Source organism: Delphinus delphis, chromosome 16 (genome assembly GCF_949987515.2).
Source record: "Delphinus delphis chromosome 16, mDelDel1.2, whole genome shotgun sequence".
Taxonomy (NCBI): Eukaryota; Metazoa; Chordata; class Mammalia; order Artiodactyla; family Delphinidae; genus Delphinus; species Delphinus delphis.
This window is the reverse complement of record NC_082698.1, coordinates 33,725,224-33,742,637: the sequence shown is the minus strand read 5'-3', so window position 1 is coordinate 33,742,637 and position 17,414 is coordinate 33,725,224. Positions and strand designations below refer to the sequence as shown.

The following is a 17,414-nucleotide window of genomic DNA, read 5'->3' as shown; positions in this document are numbered from 1 at the left end:
GCAAACTCACTCACAGTAAGGCATAAATGACTGATAAGGATTAAAATTTACTTCCAGGAGCATTTGTATTTGAACAGGAGACAAAAAAAGGAATGGCTCTATAATGGTGGAACTTCACACAGCAGTGAGTAGTGTGGAGAAGTGAAACAGATGGGGAACCAAGGTGCTTGCCCAGTGACCTCAAAATTATACCCTATAGGATTGTTATGTTTTTCTCTGATTATTATATATTTTAGGGTTGTGGGCAAGGGTATAGTTGCAGGAATAACTAGGAGCATAGCTTCAATGGTGTAATTAGCATAAATAACATTATAATATGTTCCCTAACAAGTCGATGGTACTTAATAACTTTTTATAGTATAATTCTTCTAATTCCTACCAAAGTTTGCAGTTACTGTCTTTGAGAAACAAGTAAATAAATACAGCAGGCATCAGGCAGGAACTTTCTGAACTGTGTCAAGGTTAATAATAAATAAAATGTTATAAGTAGAGACAGGACAGCAACAGCTGTGCAACATTCTTGGAAGCAAGGATTTTGATAGCATGAAGTCAGACAGTGAGCTCAGTTTTTGCTGCTACTCTGGGTGAACACAGAATCCTTGTCATAATTATAAGGAAAACTGTATTTCTCTTATAAATTACAACTGTTTGGCACTTAAAATCTGATGTCTGCGGCTGGAAAATCAGGAGCAATGTTGGTGGAAGACCCAGATCAAACCTATGAGAATGTCCTGGCTGAGATTCAATCTTTTGAGCTGCCCATTGAAGCTACTTTAAGGTACGGCTCCTTTATATTTTGTTGTTTCTTCTTTAGTGGTCATAAGGTAGTCTTATTCACTTCTTTTTATCCTTTTCTCTAAAACAGAATAAAAAATAAATTTTGAAAAATGGTTACAACTCTGTACATACCTAATTTCAAAATTTTATCCTTAGAGGAATGACAGTAAATAAATAATCCACTTTTTTTTGCATTGTATTTGTTTCATGATTCATCACCACAAGGTTAAAAAATAGAACTGACTTTCAAGTGATCAAAAAGGACCTCATGCCAACTCCAAATAGATTGAGACTCATTTATATGTGAGTGGATGTGAGTTGTAGGAAAAAAACGTACAATGCTTACTTGTATTGTTGTTGCCCTTGGGTATATAGTGACCTTTCGGATATGTATTTTTTATTTCTATATAAGATTTAAAAATAGCTTCTTTGCTAAGATGGGGATTAATTTGCATAGTTCAAGGACAGGATTAAAATGAAAGACCATGTATCTCTGTGTTAAACAGGCAGTTTTAAAATTTTAAGTCTTTTTGACTGTCTGCCTGTACCTGACACTTATCAGTGTGGGAACAGGATGGCAATCACTGAATGTGACAGTGATAGACAATAAATATTTGTTGACTAATATTTGTAGATTAAGTGAAAGGATTTTTTTTTTTTTTTTTTTGCTCTTGTCTTTTCAGTCTCAGAAAGATCCAGGACAAAATGCTTTGAAATCCTACAGTTTAAATCTGAATAAATTTCTCCCAAATGTTTAAATTTGATTTTGCATTAAATAAATTCTTTTGAATCTTTTCAAATGGCCCAGGGTAGTGTTGGGGGTATGGGAAGATATTGATATTTATTTGTTGATTCTTGGGCTGTCAATATGTAGGTGCAGTTGAAAAATAATTACAGCTCCATTATAGCTGTTCCTTACACCTTCATTTTATCTGAGCATCATGAACATCCTTGAAGAAGGGCAGGTGATTTTTACCCTATTCAATAGGTAGAAGAAACTAAAGCTTTTCACTAATAGGAAACTTGGTAATTTTTTCCAAATGGAACATACTTTATACCGTACTAGCATCTTCTCAAAACTTGTGCATCTCCCTGGTGGCTAGGTCAGAAGTCTAAAGGGAAACATGAGAGGGGGATAAAGGGAGCCTGGATGTGTGTTACTTACCGTGGCCTCTGCTGCTACTGCTGCTTTAGAGCCCTTGGTCTTCACCCCTGACCCCCTCTACTTCTCTCCTGGTCTCACAACCCTGGCCAACATCTACAGGTTTCATCCATCCTTGGAACTATCAGCTAGTCTTGCTCTGGTACCGGACCTGACTTCCTGCTTTAGTTCTTGTCCTACCCTCTGTTCTGAGGGCAAATATCCCCAGTCTTGTACTTGGTCTTCCTAAAGAAAAGAATTGGTTTAGATCTGGCAGTCACAGCACTCTCCCAGCATCACAAGAGTAGACACAGCACAAATATTTTCTCCAGGTGCTGCCTGTCATCACCACCAGTGGACCTGGAATGCCCACTGTTAGCTTTGTATTTAGGTTATTTGTTTTTTGCGGTACGCGGGCCTCTCACTATTGTGGCCTCTCCCATTGCGGAGCACAGGCTCCGGACGCACAGGCTCAGCGGCCATGGCTCACGGGCCTAGCTGGTCCGCGGCATGTGGGATCCTCCCGGACCGGGGCACGAACCCATGTCCCCTGCATCAGCAGGCGGACTCTCAACCACTGCGCCCCCGGGGAAGCCCTGATTTAGGTTATTGAATGAGGAGTAAGAGCCGTCTTTTCCAAAGGCTACTGTTAAAACACCTCGATGTTATTTTGGAAGATAGAACAGAGCTCCTAACAAGCCTTTAATTGGGACAATAGTCACCAAAATTAGTTTTCCTAAACTGTTGCTGTAATCATTGATTAGATGAAGACCTCTTAGGCTAGCATTCGACGCCTTTCTACACATCCCTGTGCATGTCATTGATATTCCAATGTCACCTATTCTGGTTCACTGCTCTTATGGACCATAATCAGCTCATGTGGCCAAATATGAGGGTTGGAAAATAAAGACAGGACTTCCATTTTGGCCAAACTGGAGTGTTTACTATTTGATAATATGCCCTGAGATTTTCTTCCTTCTCGTGCTCATGGTTCCTTTCCTTTATTATCCTTCACTCTTATTTCTGCCTGCCCAAATCCAGCCCATCTTGCAAGGCACAGCTCAAATGTTCTGATCCATCAGCCACAGGTGAGCGTTTCGTCCTTTGAAGCCCCAAAGAATCCAGGGCATTTATTCTGACTCACTTGGATGTGTGTGTGTGTGTGTGTGTGTGTGTGTGTGTGTGTATTTTATACTATAACCATTCTCAGGCTAAAGACTCCTGAGGGCACAACCTGTGTCTTACTTATATCTTAGCATCCTCTGCAGAAGCTTCTACCATGCCTGGCACACAGTAGCTAGATAAGTATTCGTTGAACTGACTTGTATGAGCTTCTGAACTAATGATGACCTTGCGAGGCAAAAGAAAGAAGGTAGTCCAGAGAGAAAGTCATCATTTCGGGGAAGAAGAGAAGACTAAAATATTTGAATAGTTACAAGTTCTAAAGGCAGAGAGGGTGGAAAAGAAGTTTGGCTGGAGGGAGATTGGCCCAAGGGCTGGAACGGACAGTGAGGGGAGGGTTAGGACATTGAGAGGATGGGGCTGGGAATACAGCGGAGAAACATTCTCAGGGAAAACCCTGCACCTGGGAATTGAGGTAGAGAAAATATCCAAGAATTCTCCTAGTTGTCCTTCCCTGTCACAGAAGAAAGGCATTACTCCTACAGACGTTTTCTGTTGTAAAATCCTAAACTGTTAGCTTCCTCTCCCTGCCCACCTTGTTTTTGAGGTGGCCCTGCTCAAGGTCAGCGTTCAGATCAGGGTCAGGTGGGGTTTGTTTCTCTAGCAAGGTGAGCTCAGAGAGCTCAGGAACTCAAAACCCAGAGATGATTTCTGCTAGTGTCCTTTAAGGATGGCTCAACAGCCCTTCTTTAACAGGGTGTGCAAGGCTTCCTGGCACACTTAGCCCCACCATCATCTGAGAGAATGGGTCTCCTCCACCTAGGAGTCGTGAGGGGGTTGCTGGGACCGGGACTCATGTTGTCGATGGCCATAGTCTCATTCACCTGCCCGGGCTGCCTTCCGCCTACCTCCTGACTTTATACAAGGCTGCTCCCATCCTGTCTCCTGCCTGACTCTCCCAGTGGGCCCCTTGAGTCAACTCCTTTGGTCTTCTTTCTGTTTTGCTGGAAAAGTGGACAAGAATCAGATGATTCTGAGGTCCTGTGTTGGTTGTCATCTATGTGTGAAATGGAACCACTGCCCAAAGTATTAATTTTAAAGGAGAGATAGTTTTAGGGGAGAGTTGAGACATTATGGTTTTTCCATGGTTTATTTGTGTTGCCAATGAAATACCCAATAAAGACATCTCAGGCAGCTCTAACAATTGAATTGGGGAATAAATTTCCAGGGTGGCAAATTGGAATTTGATGTTAGCCGTGCAGACAGTGACTGAATTTCAAAGAAAAGGGAGAAATGTGAAGAAAGGCCTACTGCTAGTGCCTGTGTTGTCCTAGCATGGCTTTGCTTTGGTCGTTCAAAATTACCTGGCTGGCAGATGCTTGGTAGGCTAAAACTCATGAGCAGGGGGGGTCTGGAATTAGTTTTGCTACCCTAATCCTTTTGCCCTGGGCATCACTGTTTTTATCATGTTACCACCATATGGTAATTTCCACTAGATTTTCTCATCCTTATTAGGTTTTCTTATTTTTACTCCAGTCCCTCCAGTTGGCCTAGATATGCCCAACTCCTTGCCAGATGCTGCCTCTAGGGGGCGTGCCTCTCCCTGGTAGGCTTACCGGCTGTCTGGAGCCATGCTTAAAGAAACTACAGGGACTTCCCTGGCGGTCCAGTGGTTAAGAGTCCATGCTTCCACTGCAGGGGGCACGGGTTTGATCCCTGGTCAGGGAACTATGGTCCCACTTGCCCCATGGTGCAGCCAAAAAAAAGAAAAGAAAAGAAAAGAAACTACAACACTTGTACCTTATTCAGCCTTATTCAGCATTACCAACTTCCTTGAACAAGGATAGTTAATAGCTTTCAACTAGTAGTATATCAATTCCAATGCATTGGTAGTGGTTTTCTGAATCCTCATGTTGAGATAAAATAGCAATGGTAGCTATGGTCTTAGGATAACACAGTAGAGCAGCATCCTTACATTGGTCATATGCACACTAGAACGTCCTGCTGCCAGGCCTCGCTCATTAGACCTGGGCCCCAATGGATACCCTCTCATACCTGGATATAGCCTGGGCTCATTACGCCTCTTAGGTTCCTGCAGGTGTGTTGTTAGCCTCTTAGAACAGGTCTTGAAATCATAACATGTCTGAACCAATTTGAATTCAGAAATTACAGTGTGTCTTATTGCTAGAGCTGAGACTGAGATAAAGAGATTGAAGGGCATTGCAGTGTTAGTGGGAGGAAGAAAAAGAGGACATATCCAAAGAAAGCCCTGCCGAGGGCTGGGAAAAATAGGAGGAAAAGGGAATTGTACATGATGACGTACCAGAAGAAATTTTTGTAATTGTTTTATGATAACATAATTGTTTTACACTTGTACTCACAGACTCTCTCGGGCTCTTTTCCAAAAGCTGACCATGAAGTTTTAACAGTTTAAGAGCAAACAGGATATTATTATTTCTTTGACTTTAATGTTTTTAAGAATGAAGATAACATGCTTTTAGGAAAGAACAGAAAACATTAAAACAACAACAACAAAAAACAACCACCTAAACTGTAAACACAGTAAAATTTTAGAATGACACACTAAAAAATATAACTAGTTAAATTCAGCTGTAGACATTCTAGGATGCTCTTGCTGTTTTTATCTTCAGAAATGTAAGGTTTCTATTAAATCTTATTTCATTAAGTATGTTAAGATCAAAGCTCTAGCATTTATTAGTTATTTGATTTTGGCCATACTTTCTGAAACTATAAAATGGGAACTATAATAAAACCTATCTCAAATATATTTGAAGTGCTTAGCACAATGCTGGCCTAGCACATGGTAAATGTTCAATATTTTAGCTATTATTATGTCTAATTTACATCCGGGATATATCTTCCAGCATAATATAATATATACTTTAGAGTGTTGACGTAAACAAGCACTCACAACATCTTGAAATTCTGAGCAGGGGGAAAATATTGAGTAATGTAAATTTTATTTTGGTTGCCTAATATTCAGGGGAGAGAGGTATCCCTTTTCAAAATCCTATTTACTAATTCTTATATTTGATGCTAATGTAATATCATGACCTCATTTAATCTCTCATGGGAGTGGTGTAGTGTGCAGCATGCTGTGGGTATAAAATGGAATCCAGGAAGAACTGTGGGCCTAATCATGACTGAGGCCTGCCACGTCTGCAGCACCTCAGGAAAGCCTGGGGTCCCTGATGACGGTGGGCTGTGTAGTTGCCACATTTGCACTGAACACTTAAATAATACCATTAGCTGCTTGATCTTCAGTGGAACACTAGAGAGAAGTTAAAAAAACCATTTTTTTTATGTTGGGAACTAAGTATTCCAAGCAGGGAGACAGTTCTGTTTATTTAGTGGTTAAATGAATGGGCTCTGGAGCCAGAAGGACATGTGTTCAAATTTTGCCTCTATGCAACTTACTAATAGAACTACTGAAAGGTTTATATGAATTAGGCGTTATGTGTATTTAATGTAGTGGCTCATACATAGCAAATGCTCATTCATTCATTAAGTAAATATTTATGGAGCATCTCCAATGTGGCAGGCAGTGGTGGAGGATGGGCAATGGTCTTGTTGATATAGCAACATCAAGAGACCTGGAAACTCCCTGCTCACAGGCAGCTGGCATTTTAGTGAAGAGCTAAAAATAAATTAAAAAGCGGTAATAAATGCTATGAAAGATAACAAATCAGGGTGAAGGATAGGGAGGTCCAGGGATCCTATTTTACAAAAGGGAGGGCCAGGGAGTAAATGTCAGCTATTATTATCTTTATTAACATTTCATTACATTACATTAGTTACATTTCTAAATCCTTTTTTGCTGAGAGAAGAAAAAAAATAGGACGAGTGAGAAGAGAGGGAGAGAGGGCGAAAGGCAATAAAGAAAAGCTAAGTGGGGAAAGAGTGAGGAATAAAAAGCCAACAATGAGGAGGAAAGAAAGAGGAAAGAGAAGAGAAAATGGTGTCATAAGCTGGCGCTGGGGTGCCGTGGGGAGAGGAAGGAGACAATGGAATTCAGAGAAAATACTGTTGCTCTTTAATTGCTTAGTGGACTTTAAAATGTTCAGCTTTGGGATGAGCAATGTAATGGTGCTTTCAGGACATCGTTCTGAGGGCAGGACCAGTGATACAATTTACAGGACCAATGCAAAATGAAAATGCAGTCCTCCTTGTTCAAAAAATTATTAAGAATTACAAGATGGTGATGGCAGAGCATTAACCCAAGAGCAACTTCTTAGGCCCCGCGTGGATGAGCCAGCTCTGAGAGTTCAGCACAGAACCTGGCACACAGCAGGCGTTCAATAAAAGCAGTTGTTGAATGAAGAGAACCTGGGGCTAATTACTTTTGAACTTCTTTGAGGACTGGCCCATATTTCAGAAAAACTGATTTTATTTGGCTTCAATTTCAGATTTCCTTCTATTGTTCTCCCCTGTGGGATATGGAACAGATTCCTGGACACAGTTTTGCAGCAGGAATCCTCCCAGGCCTGGCTGGGCTTTGTTCACGTTCTCTTGCACTTACAGACTATGGCCACCTGGGGTCACTGCACCAACAAGGTAGAAGCTGGAGGAAAGCCGCGGACAAGACAGCCCCAAAGAGTGGCTAAGAGGCACAGGGAAGGGTTAGTTGATAAGAGCCAATATATAAAGGCTGCCTGTACTCTACATTTTGATAAAGTTCTGCAATTATATAACAAAGGCTCTTAAACTCTTTAAGAAACATCTGAATGATATTAGCAAAGTCTTGAGAGGATAAAGATCTGGAAGTCTGCTATAGGGTTCCTAGGAGTAAGAAAGGGAATCTTTCTGTAGGGCTGTACCCTACCTCATGAAACATGCTTTTACAACATTAAGCTTAACACGAGAAGTATTTGCATGTGGATTATTTATTTAACAAATACTAACTGGGCTGGTAGTAAACTATACAGACATTGTCCCATGCCTGGAAATGCAGACAGACTCGCTGATTGTTCAGCACCATGATGTGTGTGCCTCCAAGGACAATGAAGAGACCCTTGACTTAAAGCGAGATCCGGAGGGCTCACTAAAGTGGATCCAGAACCAAGGGTCTAACCCAGAGACAGGGCCCTGGTTCCCCAGCCACAACAGGAACAGCTATCAGGCAGTTTCCTCCCATCGAGCATTCAGAAAAAAAAAATGAGGTTCAGGTTCAGAGAACGCTGATAAAAAATTAGGCTATTTTGTTAATAGTTAGAAAAAAAGAACAATATTGTGTCTGGTTTTTATTATTATTTTACCAAAGAGGAAGCTAAATTCTGGGCTTCCTGATTTAATAACAAATGTTGGATAATCCTCGTCTCCAATGCTCATGCAACATTATACATATATTATCTCCTTTAATCTCCACACCACTTGGTGAGCTAGGGACTATTATTGCTCCCAATTCACACTTGAAGAAACTGAGGCTTAGACAAGTTAAGTCACTCTACCGAGGCCCCACATCTAGTAAGAGATGAACTGGAATTTGAACCCAAACATTTAAATGCCAGACCTGGGCAGCGGCATTCTACGGCCTCCTTCTGACGGAGGGGCTTTCCCAAGATTGTTTATTAGTCTGTAGAGAAGCGGCTCAAAGTATAAGTCATTAATGGTTAAGATTTTATCTACAGGTTAAACCCTTACTTTGCTGGTTAGTTTCCTGCCAGACACAGAGCGCGTCTCTTGCTCTGCCAGTCTCCTGCTCTGTCAGTCTTCCTGATACATCTTTTCCCTCCCGGGAGTCCTGATAAGAGATTTTGGGTGGATCTCTGGAAGTCAATATCCACTGCCCCCAAAAGAACTCAACATGCATGTGCAGTCTTCCAGTGTGCCCTACTGCCCCCAACCTCTTCAGACCAGACTAAGTCATTTATTCCCTGGGTAAAACAACATCGGAACAGTCTTCTTATCTGATTTTTTTTATTAACAGGAAAAACAGGAACAGCTTACTAGCTCCATCTTCTCCAACTCACTAGCTGTGTGGCTTTGGACAAGTGACCTAATCTCTCTAAGTCTCAGTTTCTTCAAATTAAATTGGAGATAGCAAAAGTACCCTAGAGGGTGAAATTAGATTTTAGTAAAATTAGTATTAATTTAATTACCAAAAAAATTATGAATTAAATTATTAAAGATTAAATTAGATAATATAAAGGGCTTAGCAAATAGTGCTCAGTAAATAGCTATTATGGCTTTTATTTTGGCCTATAGCTGAAATTCTTCATTTTGGAGGCTTTTAGAAATGTAGCACTTTAGGCCTTTTTACTCAGTGTTTGTTATAGCTACGTCCATAATTAAAATTTACATAGTTAGCTATTGAGGACATTTAGCTTTAAATTCTTAGCAAAAACTTCAGGTACTAACGGAACTGTCAGAAGCCACAGAGGGAACCAGCAAGAGCTGTTTCAGAAGAAGAAGTGGTATATGGACTTCCTTCCATCTTGACTTGAGGGGAAGATACTGCCACTTAACGTTGAGGTAATGTCTATGGGCAGGTGTTGAAACAGGCCAGGAGTGAGGAGTATGTAAGCAGGGCTGGCTTCCCAGGGCACGGGCATTTGGAGCTGGGTTTAGATAGAAGGCACCAGGGTTGGAGAAGAGAAGGGGAAAAGGTCTGGGTAATGAACACTCCAGAAAGGAATGCCCCACGAGTATGGGGCATTGCCAAATAAGAAGCTGGCTTGTGCCATATGTCTCCTCACCTTGCTTTACGCTTCAGAACGGTGCATTCTGGTCCTGCTCATCGTCTGAGCTAAGATAGCCTGCCATTTCCTGCAGAGAGAACTGGCTCTCTGTTCACTTTGTAGGACAGTAAAAATTTGTTCTCGGATCTTATGCTAGGGTTTCAGGTTCAATTTTCAAAAGACTTATTTTCCCCTCTCAAGAGCTGAACCTGCATTTCAGATGTGCTAACACCAGGTGGTGGTGCCTCAGCAATGGAGGACACAGTCTGCTAAGAAAAAAATTCAGTTTTTTACTACTCAGTGAAAAACAGTGGTATGAAGGGCCAAAACACTAGGGTCTAGGTACAGGTATTTGGCTCCATCCAAGGATAAAATTTTAAATAACCAGAGGAATGGATGAAGTTTATATCCTCTGACAAAAGTCCATAAATATCATTTCTTGCATTGAAGCTCCTGATAAAAGTGAACATCAGGGAGTTTGAGGTAATGTTTTGTTTGTGCTGCAGATTTCTATTAAGGCAACTGAATACACAATATTATGAGATGTTACATTTAATGTCAACATATAAAGAGCAAGTTTGAAGAAACTTTTTACAATTTGATATTGTTTGAATTCCTAATTGTTACCAATAATGGATTAATTAAACTCCTACCTACTCAGACCTGTTTGGAATGCTCCTTTCTAACTCATCCTGAACTCTTTCCAATGGCTTCAGAACTTGAGCATTGTCTGGTTTGAAGACCTTCCAACTTTCTCTCAGCCATGTGCAGGACTCTATGAGGAACTATAAGAAATTGCAAAATTAAAAAAAAAGTCATCTCTGAACTTAAGGACCTTAACATGGTGTGAAAATGCTGGTGGACTTGGGAAGGGATTTCTTTTTTTTTTTCTGTATATTTTCACAGCTTGTGGAAGTGAGATTACCCAGAGAAGATGTGGATTCTCTTGTACCATCAAGACAGTGGAAACAAGCTTGTGATAGGGTTTCTTGGTAGAATAAGTATTTGGATGTAGCAGAGCTTCCTTAGTCTTCCAAGCCAGTGTGCACTGAGGTCAGCCGTGTTTCAGTTCCCTGGGGGTCAACTGTACAGAACAAACAAAATTCAAATTATAAAAAGGAACTAATCAAAACAAGTGCAAACTCTTAAAACAGTTGTTGGTGGAACGGATATATGTGCTACATTGAATCTAGTGTCAGTGGAGAAGGTTGTGATTCATTAGGGAAATCTTTATGAAGGAGATAAATCTGAGTTGAAGTTTCCAAGGAGGGCAGAAATTTCACAACAGGAAGGAGGACATTTATATATGTTAGTAATGTTTATTGGGCCCTTACTGAGTGTGGCAGGCAGAATAATGGTTCCCCCACAATGTTCATGTCCTAATCCCTGGAATCTGCAAATATATTACCTCACATGACAAAAGGGATATTGCAGATGTGATTAACGTTAAGACCTTGAGATAGAAGATTATCCAGAATTACGGGGTTGTGTCAAACCTAATGCCATGGGTCCTTAAAAGCAGAGAATCTTTTCTAGCCTAGGTCAGAGTCAAAGGGAGATGTGACTACAGAAGAATGGTCAGAGAGATGCAATATTGCTGGCTTGAAAGACTAAGGAAGGGGGCCATGGGCCAAGGAATGTGGAAGGCCTCTAGAAGCTGAAATAGGTAAGGAAATGAATTCTACCCTAGAGCCTCTGGAAAGGGCACAGTTGTGCTGACACCTTGATTTTAGCCCAGTGAGACCCATATTAGACATCTAGCCTACAGAACTATAACATAATAAATTTGAGTTGTTTTAAGCTAAGTTTGTGATAATTTGTTCCAGCAATAATAGAAAGCTAACACAACATGGGACAGCAAAATGAAGCAGACAGTACTATTATGGTCATTTACAGATGGGGAAACTGAATTATAAAGGGACTAGGTTCTTGCACAATGTCACCCAGCTGTGGAGTGAAGGACCAGGGAATTAACTTGAAGACACCAGTCTTCAGAGCTCATGCTCTTAATTATTATGCAATATCACCTCCCAGGATTTTTGTGGGAGAAGGATGGAAGTAGTATAAAGCTTCGAGAAAAAGCTCACTGAAGGAGTGAGTTACACAGCTGTATAGTAAAGAGCTTGGTTGACTCAAAGGGACATTCAGAGCCCTGGATTAATGGAGACCAGAAAATATTTGTCCCTCAGGGCTAGGTATGTACTCTCTTCCTGATTAACCTTCTCAGTCGCTGCTTTGACCATGACAAACTGCTTTACTCAGCGTCCCACAAACACTTCACTAAACAGAACTCTTCTACACTAGTACCTTTGCCCAAGCCACCTGCCTTTCTTTCCCATCTCGCTGATGCCCACTGCTCTCTAGAGCTTCCACGCCTTATCCCAGCCACAGCAACTTGGGGGCACTTGGGTTCTAGGACTTTGGCATGAAATCACACATTGCACTTTTATCTTTGCCATAAGGTGTCATAGTTTTACGTCATTTACTTTTTCTGGCTCTTATAATTTATTTCCAAGTTGACTGGCCTCTGTGGACTTCCCGCGGGCAGGGACAGGAATCCACTCAGAGCAGTCGCCAGCTGGGATCTTCCTGGCTCATTCCTAAAATAAATCTTACTCCCACACACCATTTTGCTTTTCTTGAGTACACGGTTTCCTTTCTCTGACTCTCCACCACCCAGAGTAGTACATCAGGCCTCCCTGTTAAACGTTCCCGTAGCTTTTATTACAGATTGTCGACCTCCCTCATTACTAAAGTATCCCCAGCGCGTAGCAGAGGGTCGGGCACACAGAATACAGGGATCTATGTTAAAGCCCAGCCAGTTAATAGACAGCAACTAGGGACAAGTGCCGAGCGAGAGCTGGAGGTCATGCGTCTCCACTCCCCGCCGCCCCCGGCAGTACCTTGGCCTCCCCGCAGGTGTGGAGACCCGACACCTGGTCGCGGGCCCGCGCGCTGCCTCCCACGCCACCCGCGCGCCCCTGCGCTGCCCGCCCCACCCCGCCCGCCCCGCCCCTTTCCCCGCCCCCTCGCGCTCGCGCCACAGGCCGCTCGCCCCCGCGGTTCTCGCGGCGCTGCGCCTCGCTGGCTTCTCAGCTTCCAGCCAAGATGGCGGAGAGCGGCGAAGGTCTGGGCACCGTTCCGGAGCACGAGCGGATCTTGCAGGAGATCCAGAGCACCGACACCGCCTGCGTGGGGCCCACCCTCCGGTAAAGCTCTCATCCTCCCGGGGTGTCGGGCTGCCCCCTCCGGCCGCTCGTCGGGAGCCGGGCGGGTCGTCCGCCGCCGGTGGCGCGCGGAGCGGCCAGACAGGTGGTGCGCGAGGGGGCGGGCGGGCAGGTTGGGGCGCTTCAGGGCGGCTGGCCGGGACCTGAGCCGGGACCGGGGCGGGGCGGCACGGGAGGCTACACCTGTCGGCGCGGCCCGCCGCAGCCGCGGGAGCTGTCACAGCGCAGCTGGAGGGTGTGGCTGCCAAGGCGCCTCTGACCGCGGGAGCCGCGGCGCCGCCCCGCCTTCTCAGTCCAGTCCCGGCCCTGGCCTGGGGTCTCGAGGACGCGCCTGGGGCTTCCTGGCTCTCGGATCGTGCAGGGGCCGGGGGCGGCTTGGCTGCGGGCGTGGCGGAGGCGAAGGTTAAGTGCCGACAGCCGGCGTGACCGAGGTACCGACGCTCGCGCAGGTGGAAACCCTGGCGAGCTGGGCTGCCGAGGGCGTGGGAGAATTGAAATTGAGCGGGAGACGCCGGCACCATTATCGCCCCTCCCGCGCGGCCAGAGTGGGCGAGGAGGGAGCCTGGGCTGGAGGGGAGGAGCTGACGCTCGGGAACGCGCTGATGTGACCGTGCGCTCGCTCTGCAAGCCTGGGGAGCTTTTACTTATTTACGAACGTTTCATTAATTTTGCATGCATTTCGCAGTTTATTTTAAAAAGAATCTCCACCCTTTAAAAATAGTACAAGAACAATGAATATTCCAGACTGAATACCTGCTGCCCTAATAGAATATTAGCCGGGTACTATAGTGATCCATTAGAGCGTTAGGCACTTTCTTCAAGGATGAGTGCCTTTTAAACATAAGGTTTCATTTTTCGCTGTGATGATAATGAAATTATTATTCGCTTAGGGAACTTGGGACTCGTTGGGCTTTAATCATTATTATTTCTTCAGGATACATTCCTAGAAATGGAGCGCTGGATATTTTGTGGACTGAGGATGTAGTATAAAGTGAAGCCAGTTCAAGTTATGATGTAAATCCACCTTGCTCTGATAATCCGGAGACCTGGGTTCTTGGTTTACCCTAGTCTAACCACTGATGAAGTGTGAGGTCATGGGTAAAAATCATTTAACTTCTCTGGACCTTGATTCTTTATTTGTAGACAGGGGAGGGGTAGGTGTTTAGATGCCCAGAAAGCTCAGGACCTTAGAGACCTTGCCTATTTGTTTACTGCTGTATGCCTAACACGGAGCATGTGGTAGGCATCTGATATATTTTTGTCAAATGAAGTTCCATTTATGATATGATAAGAATAATTAGCGCATTTTCTTAATTTTTCAATGTAATTCTTTTCATAAAACTCTGCATTTGGTAATGAAAGTAGAAATCATAGACTAAAAGGAAGCTTTGTTTTCCTCACTGCGTGGTGAAACTGAAAGAGTACAGTATGTGGTATAGTTATCAGAACAGTCCATTTTTGAAAATAGTATTGGTTATGAAGGAGATGCTTCTTCTTGAGAAAATGTGCTAGGCAGTATCCTTGATAGCAGATGAAATTGACTTAGAAGAAAAATTTGAAATACAGTTGGCTCTTGAACAATATGGATTTAAACTGTCGATCCACTTATACCTGGAATTTTTTAAATAGCAAATACCGTGGTACTACACGATCCACAGTTGGTTGAATCCGAGGATGTGGAACCTGGGATATGGAGGAAACCAGTGTATGGACAGCTGACTATAGGTTATATGTGGATTTTTCACTGCATGAAGGGTCCGAGGCCCTAACCCCTCATTGTTCAACAGTCAACTGTATATTGAGAGATTCTTGTGACACAAATAGAATATATGTATTCATGGTGTTATCATTCTGTTCTATTTTGCTGGACATTTTTGTAACCTGCTCACTTTGTTGAAATCCACACTCTTCTTTTTAGCGAACTATGTTGACTCATACTTATCCTATATATACACTTGTCATCTCTCATTTATAAGCAGACTCTTTGCACACACATGTAGAAGGCACTATTAGTGGTTTTTTCTCTTGAACAATTTAAGCTACTGTTATCTTTTCCCAAGGTTTCACTGAGTGACATGCAAATACTAAATTTAAAAAAAACTTTCATTATGGGAAAATTTAAGTGTTTTAAAAAGTATAAAAGTCTAATGGACCACATGAATTTATCGTCTAGCTTCATTTCAACCCCTGGCCAGTCTCATTTGATCTCTTCCCATTTCCACTCTTCCTCACCCTGGGTTATTTTGAAGCAAATCCCAGACAGCAGTTCATCCATAAATATTTCAGCATTAAGATTAATTTTTGTTGTTATTTCTCAATTAAGTTTTAGCTGGCATGTAGGCTTATGTTGTTATAGTTATTATTAATATTATTTTTCTTAGTGGCAGATTTTTTTCAGCCTGACCTTTTCCTGACTCACTTTTTATCAGATCAGTCTTCCTGGAGGAGGCCAGGTGATTAAATGAGAAGCATATTATACACTTTTCACAGGGCCTGGCATATGATGTGGTTCTTTGGCCACAATGGAATTAAATTAGAAGTCAGTAGAAAAGTATCTGGAAAATTCCCAAATATTTGAACACTGAACAACGCACATCTAGATAACCCATGGATGAAAGAAGAAATGGAAAGAGAAATTAGAAAGTATTTTGAACGAATAAAATGAAAACACAGCATATCAAAATTTGTGGGATACAGCTAAATCTATAATTAGAGAGAAATACACTAAACACCTCTACTGGAAAAGAATGGTTTAAAATAATGGCCTCATCTTCTAAGTTAAGAAACTAGAAGAAAAAGAGCAAATGAAATCCAAAAGAGCCAAAGAAAGATGATAATGATCAGAGTGGACATCAGTGAAATAAGAAATAGAAAAACAGTTGAGAAAATCAGTGAAACTGAAACCTGGTTCTTTGAGATCAGTAAAATTGATAAACTTCAATTTTTGAGGTCAACATTAACCTGATACCAAAACTAAACAAAGACATTTCTAGAAAAGGAAACTATACACCAGTATTATTAATACACACACTAAAACACATTAAACAGAATTTTAGCAAATTAAATCCACAATATATAAAAATAATTAATGGGATTTATTTCAAGAATGCATGCTGGTTAACACTTGAAAAACCAACTGACGTAATTCATATTAAACTAAAAAAAATTATATGATCATCTTAATAGATGCAGAGAAAGCATTGACAAATCTAACATTCATTCCTGATAAAAACCCTCAGAAACGAGGAATGGAAATTCCTCAGCCTGAAAAAAGGCATCTATGAAAAACCTGTAGCTAACATTAAACTTAACGGTGAAAGGCTGAATGCTTTTCTCCTAAAATCAGGAATAAAGCAAGGATGTTCATTCTCATAACTTCTATTCAACACTGTACTAGAGGTTCTAGCCAGTATAATAAGATAAGGAAAAAAAATCTTGATTGGAAAATCATCTTTATTTACAGACAATGTAATTATCTATAGAGAAAATCCTATGGAATGCATAGAAAAGCTACTAGAACTGTTAAGTGGGTTTAGCACGGGTATAGGACATCAAATCAGTATGCAAAAATCAATTGTATTTCTATGTGCCAGCAATGAACAATCAAAAATTGAAATAAAAAATTAATAGCATCAAAAAATATGAAATTCATAGGGATAAATATGGCAAACAATGTGAAAGATTTTTACCTGAAAACTATAAAACATTGCTAATAGAAATTAAAGAGGACCTAAATAAGTGTACACATAGGCTGTATCCATGAATCAGAAGATTCAATAATGTTAAGATGTCATTTCCCCCAAACTGGTCTTTAGATTTAAGGCAATCTCAATAAAAATCCAGCAATTTTTTTGGTAGAAATTGACAAACTGATTCTAAAGTTCATATGGAAATGCAAAAGACCTAGAATAGCCAAAGTAACTTAGAAAAACATGAAAAGTTGGAGAATTTACATTACCTGGTTTTAAGATTTATTATAAAGCTACAGTATCAAGACAGTGTGGTACTAGCATCAAGCTAGACAAATAGATCAGTGAAACTGAGAAGGCTCCATAAATAGGTTTACACACATGGTCAGTTAATTTTTGGCAAAGATGTAAAGGCAATTCATTGGAAAAGATAGTCTTTTTAAATAACAGTAGTGGAACGTCAGATATCTATATGGAAAATAATGAACTTTTAAATGTATTTTGCATCATATTTAAAAGTTAACTCAAAATGGATCATAAACCTAAACGTTAAATGCGAAACTATAAAACTCCTAAACTAAAAAACTAAAAAACTAAAAAACTACAGGGGAAAATTTTTGTGACTTTGGGTTAGGCAAAGATTTCTTAGATACTATTACAAAAGCATAATACATAAAAGAAAAAATTGATAAATCGGACTTTATCAAAATTGAGAACATCTGGTCTTCAAACACACTGTTAATGAAAAGACAGGCCACAG

General features: G+C 41.4%; 1 protein-coding gene and 1 long non-coding RNA gene across 5 annotated transcripts in view; one reads left to right on the top strand and one right to left on the bottom strand.

Annotated features, from left to right (window-relative positions):
- The window catches only part of EXOC6 (exocyst complex component 6), a 318,511-nt gene that overhangs the window by 117,927 nt on the left and 183,170 nt on the right, over window positions 1–17,414 (top strand). Inside the window, exon 1 of one of the 4 annotated variants that reach the window (XM_060034468.1) lies at window positions 12,841–12,947. The exons of 2 other annotated variants lie outside the window; for them this stretch is intronic. In XM_060034468.1, the coding sequence (XP_059890451.1) occupies window positions 12,847–12,947 (101 nt within the window). In that variant the 5' untranslated portion in view covers window positions 12,841–12,846. Of the gene's footprint in view, window positions 1–12,840; window positions 12,948–13,283; window positions 13,397–17,414 lie in introns of those variants that run through there. One more of the 4 variants, XM_060034464.1, reaches the window with a different exon arrangement.
- Window positions 10,362–12,670, bottom strand: LOC132439356 (uncharacterized). The gene is made up of 3 exons (XR_009522345.1): window positions 12,642–12,670; window positions 10,664–10,822; window positions 10,362–10,523 (listed from the first exon to the last, which is right to left on the bottom strand). It is a non-coding gene; the product is annotated as an uncharacterized lncRNA (long non-coding RNA).